Genomic DNA, 15,563 nt, shown 5'->3' with positions numbered 1-15,563 from the left:
GAAGTTTCTTTCTTCGGGTGCTACTTGCCTAACCTTTCTTTTCTTATTCGGCATATCAAACTCATGGTCAGTTTCAACTGACCAGACATGCACGTATGGTATTAGAGACATGTTTGACTCACTATGCAGCGCGGGTTTGTTGGCTTAAGTTGACTGGCTCATGGGACCTCATGATTATTTCATGCTCTCAGTCATACGTCTTAATTACACATTAAAACACGATAAAACGTAAAGTTATTGCCCTGACTGAATCATTTGTATGAAATATTCTTTCATAATAGTGACGGTCTAAGAAGTCGATTATAGTTCTTCAAATGCAATTACTCCAATGTTAACAATGAAGCAAACTGTTCAAGCATAATCCTCGGTGGCCATTTCGGTCGACATGGTTGGCGCCGCATTTTCGAAATCTGCAAACGATATTCTTAACCTTAAAAGCTGTGTCATGGGCCTGTCTTAACAGGCGGGCCACTTCCATTTAATAGAAACAGGAATGTCTGTCGATTACTCAGATATCCGGATACTTGGTTAGTATTATAAAATGAAACTCAGTAAGTCCCGTTTTATATGTAAGATCAAATCATGTTATGGGCGCATAGTCTCTCAATCCGAACACGCTGTCTAAACTCATACTCTGACGTTGGACGATGACCATTATGCATCGATATGCTTTGAACGGATCAACTTGCATATCCATGTTGCATTAAAAGGCATTAAATAAGTATTTTGTTACAATCTATTACGTAAGTTATGATGTTTTCCACACCCAAAATATCTAGCTTACAATGTCCTCCATCCAGCTATGTTCTTCAGATGTGTAAACAATGCATGACACTCCCTTTTATGCATTGCTAGGCAACACTTTCCTAGCAGATAAGGTTCCAAGAGCATTTCCTCAAACATAGTGGTAGATGATTAATGTCTTATATGCACACATGTTGATAATGCACTTATTTTTAATTCTTTAAATAGTTAATAGCTGTAATGTGTTAGTGATGAGACGACCTGGATATATATATTGTCAGCCAGCTAGGAGTGAAGTAAAGAATAACTTTAATCATAAATCATTAATTTTTGCATCAGATATGCTGTGTCTCCATCGAGTTTTGTTAAAACATTTATGTTTAATAATCCATCAACATGCTGTCAACCAATAATGTTGTCAAATGAATACAGTGTATAGAAATAAAGTTATCTCATAATTATAGTTTACAGTATACAATATAAAGAAATCACAGGATACAAACACAGACAGAGTGCATTAGTATTAACTATTAAGTGATATTTAATATCATATAAATAACAAATATAGAGGTTTTCTTTAATGTATGATGTTTACGACTTAACGTCACTTTAAATAGTTGTTAAATCTCGTATTCCAGCCAGAATTAATGTCTTGATATCAATTTGTTGACGCTATATCTTTTTATTCTAATAAGTTTTCAGTTATCTTTGCCCAGTCAGGAAACAAATCATCAACCATTGTTTGTTCTTGAAAACTGTGGTAATGAAAATGGTAACTGGTTTCATGTCCATGAATATCTTGAAAAGTTTGGATGTATTTTCAAGCATTTAAAGTAATCCTTTTAGAACAAGTCTCCTCTTTCAAAGACAAGTATGACACTTTTCATTGCGTCAAGCTTATTTAAGTTAGGCATACTTGCAACAAATTTAATTGGCATTTTAAGTAAGGATTATGTGAAAAGATGTTTGATTTATTGTTTCATGTGGATTTGGAAACCATTTGGTTGTTCTCATTATTCAATGGCAATATACCTTTCGTTATGTGTTTTAGAATAATCTGGGTAACTTTAATTTTTGGTATAATTTTCGTTTATGTCACATTTCAACAAATGTTTATAAATGTTTCATTTATTACAACATTTATTGAAACCATGTTACATATGTATCATAAAACAACAATAATTATTTTATTATAGTTTTTGCAGTAAAGTTTCTAACCTGCCAAAGATACATATCCAAATAATTTTTCTGTGAGATTGTTCGCCATCCATACAAAGGCAAAATAAAACATCTTGTGTGTTGGTATGAGACCGCCTAACAAATGAGTTCACATAATTCAGATCCTTGGACATTTATACATTAGAAAAAAAAAGAAAAATGATAAAGCATTTTTTTCAATCCAAGAAATAAAAGCTTAAAAAGGGTTTTCAATAATGTTTCTTTTTGAACATTTTCAAAGGTGATAACATACGACTCCCTCCTTTGCAAGATCAAAACATTCATTAAATTCTTAAATATGTCTAATATTATCAATCGGAATGTCATGTCGGATACACATTATACATGTTTGTTGAGTGTCAGAGTCACTCATGAAGAGCATTTAATACCTTTTTTAAACTTTCGTCTTATCTAAGTCGTTTCGTATTTTTTTGTTTGGTGAGGGGATAAGTCTGTACGATAATTAGGAGATATAGGGGACAACTTTTGAGCAATCTATATTTCGATCCACTTATGTAATGTGTGAAATGTGTTTTCTTGCAGGTATTTCTGTTGCATAAATTGAGTATCTCATTGATGTGAAAAAAGTGTCAACATGCTCTGTTTGTTTAACTTGTATGTTGGCTCAAAATCAAATGCATTAAGGATAATATTTACCCCAGCAACACACATATCAAAACGAATGGTCTATTTTAAAGTTTAATGTTTCATAACCATATAAGTGCCCTCACATAAACATGTTTTATCTCAAACATACATGACTTCGATTCCGGGAAGTCTATAACGTGCAAGGTTTAAAATTTAGTTTATATTGAATGATAAGTCTCAGTAAACAACCAGGTATTGATAATTCAGTGTCTTTAGATATTTGTATGATTTTTTCACATTGTTTCCAAGAGACCCCATGCGTGTGGACAATAATAAGGTTGTGCAATATTGTATACACATTGGAACCGGAAATTTCTAGAGACAATGTGTTTTTTTTTAGATTGGAATCATAAGTTACAACACCAACAACAAGTAGAGGTTTACCCGACTTAGTGCCAAATCGGTTATTTTGTCTTGTCATTTCTTTCAAGATAAAAGTTTTCGTTTGTTTTTCTTCTAAAGTAAAGTACAATACAGAATAAAAGCTACCAATGTAAAGTGTCCATTTGTACCTAGCCGCAGAATGTTCTTTCTAACCAATCATTTAATATTATATATTGACAGATATCCAACAACCAGCTATAAGTCTGTATTCATTTTTTTGGTTGTCAACATAACTCAGCCTTTGCACGTACTCGTTGTTGGTAAAATGATATACTATTTTGCTGAATAAGTCACAAAGTACGAATTGCATTATATTACATAAGGGTGTTTTTTGGTTTTTATTTACAATAATTATAGAGGTATGGAAACTGCATCTGATAATTGACCATTTAGGTTTCCAATATGTATACTAACTACTTTGGTATATGTAATGTATAACATACTTAAGGAATTTGTTCCAATGACGTACAAGTTATACTGTTAGTCTGTAACAAATTACATCTTCACTAAAGTTAATGTACTGCACACCAGTAACTCTTTATTCTAGCATCTGTTAAAAGTCACTTCGTTGGTTTAGCACATGATAACATATGTTCCTTCACACTTGTATTTTCTAAGGTTTGCTTAATCATATTGTTGTATGTTTTGAGTTTTCTAATGCTTAACTATTTGCATTCACTTTTGATGTTTTACAAAATATTCTACTCGACATTCTTTTTTTTTCTTTATACTTTCATATTCTTCTTAATGTTACAACTATCTTAAATTTCTATAATTCTAGAATTCCATTTCTATAATTATGGCTGTTATGATATAACATTTATTAAAATTTTCCAAAATTCTATTTATACAAAAAGATGTTCAAATAATTTCCAAGATTACATTCTTATATTTAAAAATAATACTGTCCAATTTATCTATTAATAATCTCCATCATTAAGTTAGTATTTACCTTTATAATATCTAGTAAATTTATTTGTAATTTCCAAAATTATAATATAACATTTATCTATAATAATGTCAGAGAGTATCCATTACTTTACACAGAAAAATATGGCATCAAATATAAAACGATACATCTAATAAATGCAAAATTATGTTTGTAAAAATACATTTTTGTTCATAAAAGTTAGACATTTATTGCGTCAAATCATCCGATCTAGATCGTATCCGAGTCACGGTTACTGTATATATGTTCATATCCGCATTTATATAAATTGTCTGAATAGTTTGATTAAAACCTCAAGTCATTTAAATTAAGGTGTATAACCGTTCACAATACGTCCGACAAGACGCATTGAAACAACGACTCGACATGTTTACACTATTCTTTCAGTCTTTGTTCGTTATTCCATAGGCTATTGTAAAATGCACTGAAAACGAATAATAAGTAGATGTTGAGTTAAGTAGTTATACTAAATTCAGCTGATTAGTATGATCGATGCATTTTTTCTCTTCGCGTTTTTCTTCTTTGTCTTTTTTTTTTTAAAAACAATAGCCAAATTTAGTCAAATTATTATGTACAACGTTCATACCCATAATAACGGAAGTCACGTTGAATTTCGTTGCAAAAGCTTAAAACTCTTTGCATTCTTGAAAATTCCTGAAAATATAAATGTTTTTTATAACGCACATTGTCAACATTAATACGATTGCAGTACATTAATTTAGATCGTGTATTTAGAACCAATTGCCCAGCACATATCACACATTCATTTTTTTTAAATATCGTCATCTCATTAAACTACAATAAAGAGCATTCAGTGTTTTAACTGATTTTATATTAACCCTTTGCATGCTGGGTAATTTGTCATCTGCTAAAATGTCGTCTGCTGAATTTCTAAAATTAGCAATTTCTTCAATTTTTTTCAAAGAATACTATCAGAATAGCAAACAGTTTGGATCCAGATGAGACGCCACGTTCTGTGGCGTCTCATCTGGATCTAAACTGTTTGCAAAGGCCTTCAAAATTCGGTTCCGGCACTGGAAGGGTTAAGTATAGTTTTAACAAACACTTGAAGAAAAATCATATTTCGGAAGACCCTTAACGCCAAAATTATTCTCTATACAATTGTTTTCGAAGAGTTAAAATAAATAAGATAGTTAATCTCATTTATACACTTTACCTTCACCTTGGAATAAATTACCATAACACAATACGAATTTTGTGTAGGAGACAATCCAGTTACCTATTGAAGATTCATATTGGTAAAACAGGTATTGTTTGTTCAATTATGCTTCTGAGGAACATTGCAATGTGTTGTTTCGAAATAGTTTTCCAGTGCTAATTGTTTCAAGTAAATTTCCTTGACCGCTGACCCAATGATTTACATCCAATAAATAACCTATGTCTCTACATGTTAAACTTGTACTTGTATTGGGAAAGTACAGTGCAGTGAACCATAACTCTTTCTCATACAGCTGTTGTTGTATTTGTATTTGTGTGTGTGTTTTTATTCTTATGTTTCTCTAGATTGCCTTAATTTAACAAAGTGGGGGCATACATTTTACAATATGAAATAAGAAAATGTAATATCTTTGATAAATCTGGGTCTTTTATAACTGATTTACCAAAGAAGTAATTCTGTAGAAAATTTAATTGTAAATTGACTCTCATGAACAAAAAACTAATTTTCATATGCATACCGGTAATAACATAAACAAGTTCAAAAATAATTGGAATCACACACTTGTTCCTGAAGTGATATAAACCAAAACCATTGTATGTATTAAGCAGTACTATTGTTTCCTTACTATAATCACTTAATTAAGCCAAACTCATTGTTTCCTTACTATAATCACTTCATTGAGCAGAACTCATTGTTTCCTAACTATAATCACTTCATTGAGCAGAACTCATTGTTTCCTAACTATGATCACTTCATTAAGCAGAACTCATTGTTTCCTACCTATGATCACTTCATTGAGCAGAACTCATTGTTTCCTAACTATGATCACTTCATTAAGCAGAACTCATTGTTTCCTAACTATGATCACTTCATTAAGCAAAACTCATTGTTTCCTACCTATGATCACTTCATTGAGCAGAACTCATTGTTTCCTAACTATGATCACTTCATTGAGCAGAACTCATTGTTTCCTAACTATGATCACTTCATTAAGCAAAACTCATTGTTTCCTACCTATGATCACTTCATTGAGCAGAACTCATTGTTTCCTAACTATATCACTTCATTAAGCAGAACTCATTGTTTCCTACCTAAGATCACTTCATTGAGCAGAACTCATTGTTTCCTACCTAAGATCACTTCATTGAGCAGAACTCATTGTTTCCTAACTATATCACTTCATTAAGCAGAACTCATTGTTTCCTACCTAAGATCACTTCATTGAGCAGAACTCATTGTTTCCTAACTATATCACTTCATTAAGCAGAACTCATTGTTTCCTACCTAAGATCACTTCATTAGCAGAACTTGTTGTTTTCTAACTATAATCACTTCATTTAGCAGAACTTATTGTTCCCTAACTATGATCACTTCATTAAGCAGAACTTATTGTTTCCTAACTATGATCACTTCATTAAGCAAAACTCATTGTTTCCTAACTATGATCACTTCATTAAGCGGAACTAAACGTTTCCTAACTATGATCACTTCATTAAGCGGAACTAATTGTTTCCCAACTATGATCACTTCATTAAGCGGAACTAATTGTTTCCTAACTATGATCATTTCATTAAGGAGAACTTATTGTTTCCTTACTATGACCACATTTTTGAGCAGAACTGATTGTTTTCCTATCTATGATCACTTCATTAAGCAGAACTCATTGATTCATAACTATGATCACTTCATTAATTATCGGGTAAAGTAATTGTCTCATAATGCTTTACATGCTGGTTTATCCCTAAAAGGCAATTGTAATGGTCAAGTGACTCAGCATTTAGCTGACAGGTCTAATGACCGTCATCAGTTATGAAACACATGTATGATATGTCACTGGATTAAAGCAAATAGTTTAAGTTCTGATAAAATGTAACTGTTGGAAAAATTGTTGAAAAAAATGGTGTCAGAAAAGTAATTAGTTTGGCTAAAAAATACTATGTCCTTAAACAAAAAAATTGAATACATTCTGTTTGAGTTACAGCTAACTAGATATTGTGACACATTATACAAATAACATAAACTTTATAACTTTAACTTATATTTGGTTATTTTTTGTAAAACATTATAATAACAGTACAAAATACAGTTTTCAAAACAATGGCAATACAATATCATAGTAACCTAGACTCATATAATAATTATATAATGCCATTATATGACTTGACATATTATAATTATATAATTTGTGTGGCCAAACCACACTGAATTGAAGTTTAATACCAATGTTTAAACTTTATAACTGAATTAAGTCTGGCCTTTAATATACAAAATAAAATTTTCTGTATGTATAGACAACAGAATTACATAAAAATATACAAACAAAAAATGAAATGTATATATAAATTACACACATGTACATTAATATAGCACCCATTGAATAAACAAGATTTAAATGTACATGTAGTGTAATGAAATGGTATAGATTTGTATTATGAATAGTGGAACCACTCTAAAATGGAGGCCCACTGGACCCTGCAAAAATTCCAGTTTACAGAGGATCCAGTTTAGAGGGTTTCCACTGTATCTATCACATTCATAGTGACAATATAAATAACAACATACATTATCGAATAAAATACATGAAGCATAAAATAATAGTCTTGCATGTATACCTTAATGCATGGAATGCAATTCCATTGTAAAGCATTTGCTAAAAAAACAGACACATCTTCCCAAACAGCATATTGTAGAGATACAACTGAAATACCGGTAGATATTGGTATATGAAACAAAAAAAGAATATAAACATAACGGACATTTCACATTTGATGAATTACACTGAAATACTTTTTTTTTATCAATCTGATGGAACTGAATTCTGTTTTATAAAGACTTTTACAACAGTGGAGGTCTAAACACTGACGTAAGTCTTTCAATAGATAAAATAAGGACTATCCAGGTCTTTTTAACTCTTTCAGTGCGGGAACCGAATTTTGAAGGCCTTTGCAAACAGTTTGGATCCAGATGAGACGCCACAGAACGTGGCGTCTCATCAGGATCCAAACTGTTTGCTATTCTGATAATATTCTTTGAAAAAAATCGAAGAAAATGCTAATTTTTGAAATTCTGCAGACAACATTTTAGCAGACGACAAATTTCCCAGCATGCAAAGGGTTAAAAGCAGTCCTGTCAGTTCTTTAGCATTTAAAAAATTTGTGGCCAACCTTATTCATGTAAATATATGTGCAATACCATTTGTTCACTTTAAAAATAAGAGGGACAGAACACAGGCACAGCATGTCAAAATCAGGAAATAAACGATTTAACATCTTAACAAAATTATTCAAGTTACATTTTACATAATGGAAGTTATTTAAAAGGCACTTATTAATAATGAATCCTGTCTTATAGACGTATCCTTATATGTTTGTCAATGAAACATTAAAGAAAATTTGGTTAACCCAAGGAAATACAGTTGCCTAAGGCTTCCAATATAATATTCGATGTATTAAACTGAGATAAAAGCTTTCTAAAAAGACTTAATGCTTTTGTAAGTTGGAGTAATTGAAACCCATTAACCCTGTAATATTTTGATTATATCATTTTCTCCACAAAATTCTAAATAAACTTGGTAATTTTCAGGTGAACAAACAAAAGAAATGACTGAAGTTGCCAGAAAAACATGTTAAACATCAAAGGACATCATGTAAATACCAAAAATGACGTCAATGTTTCACGCATGAAAACTTTATCCTCGAAAATTTGAAATAAAGCAAAGTTAAATTTACTTATCTCAGGGTTTATTTTGACTGTGCACATCTCATAATTGTATAAAAAATGTTCCCTAATAAAATTTATATGCAATTTTATAGGATAAATCTAAAATTGAGGTATAATACAATAACATGGTTAAACATTCAGTCTATGCGTAGAGCTACAAGAAGCTTCATATGAAAGGACAGAGTCAATGAATGCTTACACAAGAGAAGTATTTACAAATGCCCTATACTTATACTCCAAAAATGTGTAATTATTGAATTAAAATATCCAGGACGGAATTACAATCTGCTAATTATTGATATCAATGAAAATGATACTGGCCCACATATATATTTGCAATTACATACTCATGTTTGTGACAATGTTTTAAGTTGATGAACGGTTAAAAAGCATGATGTTAAAAAAAGATATCTCATAATACTTTTGTTCTCAATGATTTAAAAATATAAATATTTCAAACTGGGTTAAACATGTAACATAAATCATTAAATAAAATCAAGCAAACACTTGCGGCAAACACTTGCGTGTGAGTACTTTTTGTCAGGCTCCCATTCATACATAAAAATACATAGCATATTTAATAGTCCAATATTGTCTCAAATTCACTTATATGAGCTTTGCTCTGTATAAAGGGGTTTAATGCATGTGCGTAAAGTGTCGTCCCCGATTAGCCTGTGCAGTGTGCACAGGCTAATCAGGGATGACACTTTTTGGCTTAACTGAATTTTCATCAAGAACAGTCTTCCTTTGAACATAAAATGCAGGCTGCACAAGCTTATCTGGGAAAACACTTTACGCACATGCATTATAACCCCTTTTCACAGATCGCGGCCCATATAAACATTTAGCACTGTAGTTGTAGATTAGAATCTAGTATCATTACATATACATGGTATGTAATCTCCTGTAAACAATCTAGCTAAACTTATTTTCATAAGCCGTCATATGCAACTATTGCATTGGTTAATAAACATGTTTTGATACAAAACAATCGCTATAATTACATATGACATGAGTCAGTCTCTGGGAAACCGGCTTAATGCATGTGCATAAAGTGTTCTCCAAGATTAGCCTGTGTAGTCCGTACAGTTCAATCACGGACAACACAAGATTTTGTTAAACCCTTTCCTACTCAGAAGCAAAGTAAATATAGCTTGTGCAACCAGCATACAACCAGAACAGCCTGCGAGAAACTCACAGTCTGTCAAAATATGTATATAAGTGGTAAAGAGTTAAAAGAGACTTCTTTAAATACACAAAATCCATGAAAGTAGAAAGTTTCATCCCTGATTTGCGTGTGAGGACGAAAGTTTCATCCCTGATTTGCGTGTGAGGACGAAAGTTTCATCCCTGATTTGCGTGTGAGGACGAAAGTTTCATCCCTGATTTGCGTGTGAGGACTGCACAGGCTAATCTTAGAAAATAGTTTACCCACATGTATTCAGCCTGGTTTTGTTAGAGAGCATTTCATAGCGATATATAGCATTAAGTATACATGTAGCCATATGGCTAGTGGAGAACAATACAACTTTCATAATTATTAACTTTCTAGTAAACTAAGCATAAGGCATACATAATTGAACTGGCAAAGCATTACAAGGTGTAACCTTAAAGGAACATCAAATAAAAAAAATCTTCAACAACTTGTGTGTAGCAATATCTTTGGCACATTTTCAAGAGAGACAACTCTTCATGAAGAGACATTACTCTTTCAGTTTTAGCACATCACATCCCTGATGTCTATTATACCATTATAAATAACCAGACTTGAACTAGAATTGCTGTTAGTATGTACAATGTACACACATATATTTACAAATTGTATTTACAAAATACAGTAGCAATTAATTGATAAATAAATGAACAACAATGATAATTGCTGTTTAAATTTGTTGGCAATGTGAGAAAAAGGTAACAAGAGAGAAAAGACTTTGTTAATGACATAAGTACAATGAGTATTATTTTATTGTATCATTAAAATTTAAACTTTCAGAAACTGTATCCGTTTTTACATTGGAAAGATTTTGTTAAAATAAAATAGAACAATGTCTACGCATGCAATTTTAAAATATGGCATTAACTGTAACAAAACTACAGACACAAGTATTAAAGAACGCCGTAAAATGCAAATTATACAATAAATACTGTCTATAACTAAAAACTACAAACAAGAAATTGCTTTCCTTTATAAATTTTGGACAAGAGAATAAAATAAAAAGCAGCTCTTTTACTGTTTGAAATTATACCTAGACAGAAATATTCCAGTTTCCAACACAAAAAAGAGTTAGAATAGTTTGACATTTACAGAAACCACAAAAGTTAACATGTCATAAACATAAAACAAACACAGAAATGCGTAAATATTGCAAACATAGTGACTGTGTAGTTATTGTGAGGAGTACATTCATATATAGTTATGTACATGGTACAATATCAAAGTGCATGATAACAATTGCTGTATACTTCTCCACGGTAATAAATGCTCATGAACTGAGACAGAGCAAAACAAAGCATACTTTTGACAATAATTGTAATCTTGTTACATACAGGACTCTCCATGGACAGAATCTTTAGTTCATGGATGGAAAATGTTATCAATTGCATGCTCAACATTGATTTATATAAGACTTATTTACATATTTTTGGTACTTAAAAACATGTGTCAGGATTTGGTAAACAGCATATAAAAGAAATAAAACATATAATACACTGTCTTGTAAATACCTACATGCACCACATTTGAGACGGTTATTTGAGTACTAGAATATTGCGTAGTCCTATAAACGTCAGTGCTATTTTTAGATATTCTATATTTAGTAACAGTTTCTAAAGAGACAGTAGTAATGTCCACTGTTGAGCTAAGTTCTGTAGATTTCAATACTGTTGTCGGTGCAATGGTGGACCTCAAATCAGGCGGTTCTGTAATAAAGGAGAATAAATGAATATAAATTGGAAAGAAGAAATCACTTATTGACTCCATTTAAGGAAACTACTTTACCTTCTTGAACTGCATGTACTTTCAAACAAACATAAACCTTATACAATAACTGCTGCATCAGACGTCAAACCTCAAAGTATGTCATTATGACCTAAAAGTTGTTAACTAGCAGCTCATGTGTAAAACACTGTGCTGAATCAAACTTAATCAATGCACGTGGAAGTTTGAGAATGGACACTAGGCCATTCTTTTAAAATTTAATTCAATATTTGACCTTTGATCACAATGTATGACATTGAATCTTGTGCGTTCTACAACTTCTCAAAAAGATACACATTTTAGCCCTATTATTTTAAAATCCTTCAATATATGGACAAGTTAAAAGGGTTGTTTTGTCAATTATTATCATAGTTATTAATGACAAGATTATGTAAATTTTGTAAATTTGGAAGTCAGTCACTTAAAATCAGAATTCCTCCCTAGATTGGGCCAATTTGGAGTTAATGGCCTTCCAGCAGGAAATATTCACTTAAAATGAAACAAACTAGAAACATGTCACAGACACTGACTTCATAAAAACTAATTCCCTTTATATTCAACAGTGTGCAAAAAAATATTTCAAAACAAATTTTTTGAAACATATTGATAAACAGACAAATGCGATGCTCAATGCCTCCAAAATTGTACCTCCATCTTTCTCCGATCCACACTGCTGAATTCTGGGAGACACCTCGACGATGGCCGGTTCCCCTGCTCCCACCCGGGACACGGCCCGGAGCTTGATAAGGTACACCTCCTCCTGGGTGAGGTTGTGTAAAGTGTGCTGCCGGACCTGGGAATTATAAAAATGTATAATTTACGAACATTTATTTTGTTAACCCTTTGCATGCTGGGAAATTTGTTGTCTGCTAAAATGTCGTCTGCTGAATTTCTAAAATTAGCATTTTCTTCATTTTTTTTCCAAAGAATACTATAATAATAGCAAACAGTTTGGATCCTGATGAGACGCCTACAAGTAACTTGCACGATGTTCTGGTTTTATGCTGGTTGCATATAGCCATTTTGCTTTGCTTCGAAATGGGAAAGGGTGAAAGTAAATGAGTAGAAACTTCATTACTATCTTTCAATGTTACTATTTTTAGTTACAGTGACCTTGATCCCACCCATTCTGAGGGCAATCCCGATTGATATCTTTGCAGTTGTGAAACATATCACATTGGGATACTCTTCTGTATATGAACTGTTTATGAGCTGTGTAGAGCCAGTACTTAATGTATTTTTAAGAAAGATCATCATTCAACCGAAGCTTGTGTTTGAATCAAGTAAAGAATCTCTGCATGCATGGTGGAAACTGTCTCCGAGAAACATATGCAAGCTGCACATAGTCTTGTAAAAACATTAATGAACTGCCAACAGTGTTTGCCAGATTTTAACATGCAGTATGTGTGGAAAGAAAATCACATTGAAGGTCATCAACTAACAAAACAATGTGATAAATTGATAATAATGATAATCTGATAATGCCAAATCACACATCAATTATCAACGCATTTCTCGTACCTTTGTGATCCTTATCTCTATAGGTTTGCGTTTATATACAGTGGCTTCAGTATGAGGCACGACTCCCTTGAAACCATCTGTCATCTCATATTCTATCACATAGTTCTCTGTAAACATAAGGGAGACAAACATGAAATACAAGACAGAGTTCATTCCCTTGAAACATTTTCTAATCTCATGATCTATTACATAATTTTCTGTAAACACAAGGGATATAAACAGGATGTACAATACAGAGTTAAGTCTCTTGAAACAATCTGTCATCTCATATTCTATCACATGGTTCTCTATAAACATAAGGGAGACAAACATGAACTACAAGGCAGAATTCAATCCCTTGAAACAATGTTTCCTCTCATAATCTATCCCATAGTTCTCTTTAAGCACAAACAGGAAATGCAATACATAATTAAGTCTCTTGAAACCATCTGTCATCTCATAATCTATCCCACAAGGCTTTGTAAACACAAGGGAGATAAACAGGAAATACAATACAGAGTTAAGTCTCTTGAAACCATCTGTCATCTCATAATCTATCACATAATGCTCTTTAAACACAAGGGAGATAAACAGGAAAAACATAAAAGAGTTCAGTTTCTTGACACCATCTGTGATCTTATATGCATCAGAAAGTGCTCTGTAAATGCAAGGGACATAATACACAGAAATACACAATACAGAATAAAGTCCCTTGCAACTATATGTCATATCATTTTCGGTCACATAGTGCTCTGTACACACAAGGGCGCTAAACTGGTTTATTCTCTTCAAACACAAGTGAGATAAATTGGACATTAAAATGCAGAATTCAGTTCCTCAAAACAATAGCTATAATTTAAGTTACAAGCAACACAAACACACAGACCAGCTCACACACTATATATAGCATGCTCAGTACCTGAAATAAGAGGTATACATATTTTACAATATATTTTCTTTTTTTACATACATACTATGAGTTCAGCCCACTGGAACAATCATACCATCGCATTCTATAGTTTTTTAAGGACAGATTTCCTGACACTTTCAAAACTATTGAAATACGCTTTTTCAAAGCATATTTGTCTTTATTATTATTATTTAGACAAAAAACTTGAATTGTCATTCGACCTTGTGCTAGAAATAAAGACATCCAAAAGTAACAACAACTTTTACTGATATGTTGTTTTTCACATTTGTTAACTTTATTACAGTGTATTCAAGTTTGAGAACAAGTATTCAAATGTGATAACTAACTATTTTCATTTTACACAATTCAAAGTAAAATGGCATTATAATTCCCAATGGCAAGGTTATCTTAGGCCATATTCCCAAAATGTTGACATCAAAAGTAGGCTGTCAGCACATGAACCCTTTACCACTTAGATATAAATTTTCATGTGTTTGTAATCTCTTAAAAAGTTATATTTAATTGAAGACCTTTCTTACTAGATTCAAGTTTTAAAGGCTTCATTTCCAACCCTTAGTTCCTGATGAGCAGCAGACAGCATAAAACCTGAACAGACTGCAAGTAACTCGCAGGATGTTCTGGTTTTATGCAGTTTGCACATAGCCATTTTCACTTTGCTTCTGAGTGGAAAAGGGTTAAAATCAGTCGATATCATGAAGTCAATATCAACATACCTATGGGGGCATCAGACGGAGGATGTTTCCATCGGAGCTGTATGTCGATGCTACAGTTGTTGTGAAGAATCTTCGCGCTCACCTCCCTTGGCGTCTTTGGCAACTGCAGAACTGTGGTACATAACAAAATACTGGATTAACCCTTTGCATGCTGGGAAATTTGTCGTCTGCTAAAATGTTGTCTGCTGAATTTCTAAAATTAGCATTTTCTTCGAATTTTTTTCAAAGAATACTATCAGAATAGCAAACAGTTTGGATCCTGATGAGAGGCCACGTTCTGTGGTGTCTCATCTGGATCGAAACTGTTTGCAAAGGCCTTCAAAATTCGGTTCCAGCACTGAAAGAGTTAACCCTTCCCAACTCAAAAGAAAACTAATACAAATGGCTATAATCAACCAGCATAAAACCAGAACAGCCTGCAAGCTAGCTTCATTAAAAGTTTCATGAAGATTGGTCCAAGCAAACTTAAGTTACAGACTGGACACCACCCATTTGACACCATATTACCTCCCATCTGCCATAACCGAATGCAGTAACAACGATTTTCCACATTTTTGAAAACCTAGTTGATTATAAAATACCCAAGTTAACCACCTCAC

The 15,563-nt window shown here is 32.4% G+C and overlaps 1 protein-coding gene across 1 annotated transcript in view; it reads right to left on the bottom strand.

Moving 5' to 3' along the window:
* Nucleotides 1-7,125: 7,125 nt before the first annotated feature.
* Nucleotides 7,126-15,563, bottom strand: part of LOC127834882 (anosmin-1-like) — a 71,924-nt gene continuing 63,486 nt past the window's right edge. Inside the window, exons 15-18 of the mRNA XM_052360992.1 lie at nucleotides 14,965-15,075; nucleotides 13,342-13,448; nucleotides 12,469-12,613; nucleotides 7,126-11,762 (exon numbers count right to left, since the gene is read on the bottom strand). Of these exons, the coding sequence (XP_052216952.1) occupies nucleotides 11,506-11,762; nucleotides 12,469-12,613; nucleotides 13,342-13,448; nucleotides 14,965-15,075 (620 nt within the window). The 3' untranslated portion in view covers nucleotides 7,126-11,505. The remainder of the gene's footprint in view (nucleotides 11,763-12,468; nucleotides 12,614-13,341; nucleotides 13,449-14,964; nucleotides 15,076-15,563) is intronic.

The sequence above is a fragment of the Dreissena polymorpha genome, chromosome 6 (genome assembly GCF_020536995.1).
Source record: "Dreissena polymorpha isolate Duluth1 chromosome 6, UMN_Dpol_1.0, whole genome shotgun sequence".
NCBI classification, from domain to species: domain Eukaryota; kingdom Metazoa; phylum Mollusca; class Bivalvia; order Myida; family Dreissenidae; genus Dreissena; species Dreissena polymorpha.
The sequence above is the reverse complement of the archived record's forward strand: the minus strand, read 5'-3'. Positions and strand labels throughout refer to the sequence as shown.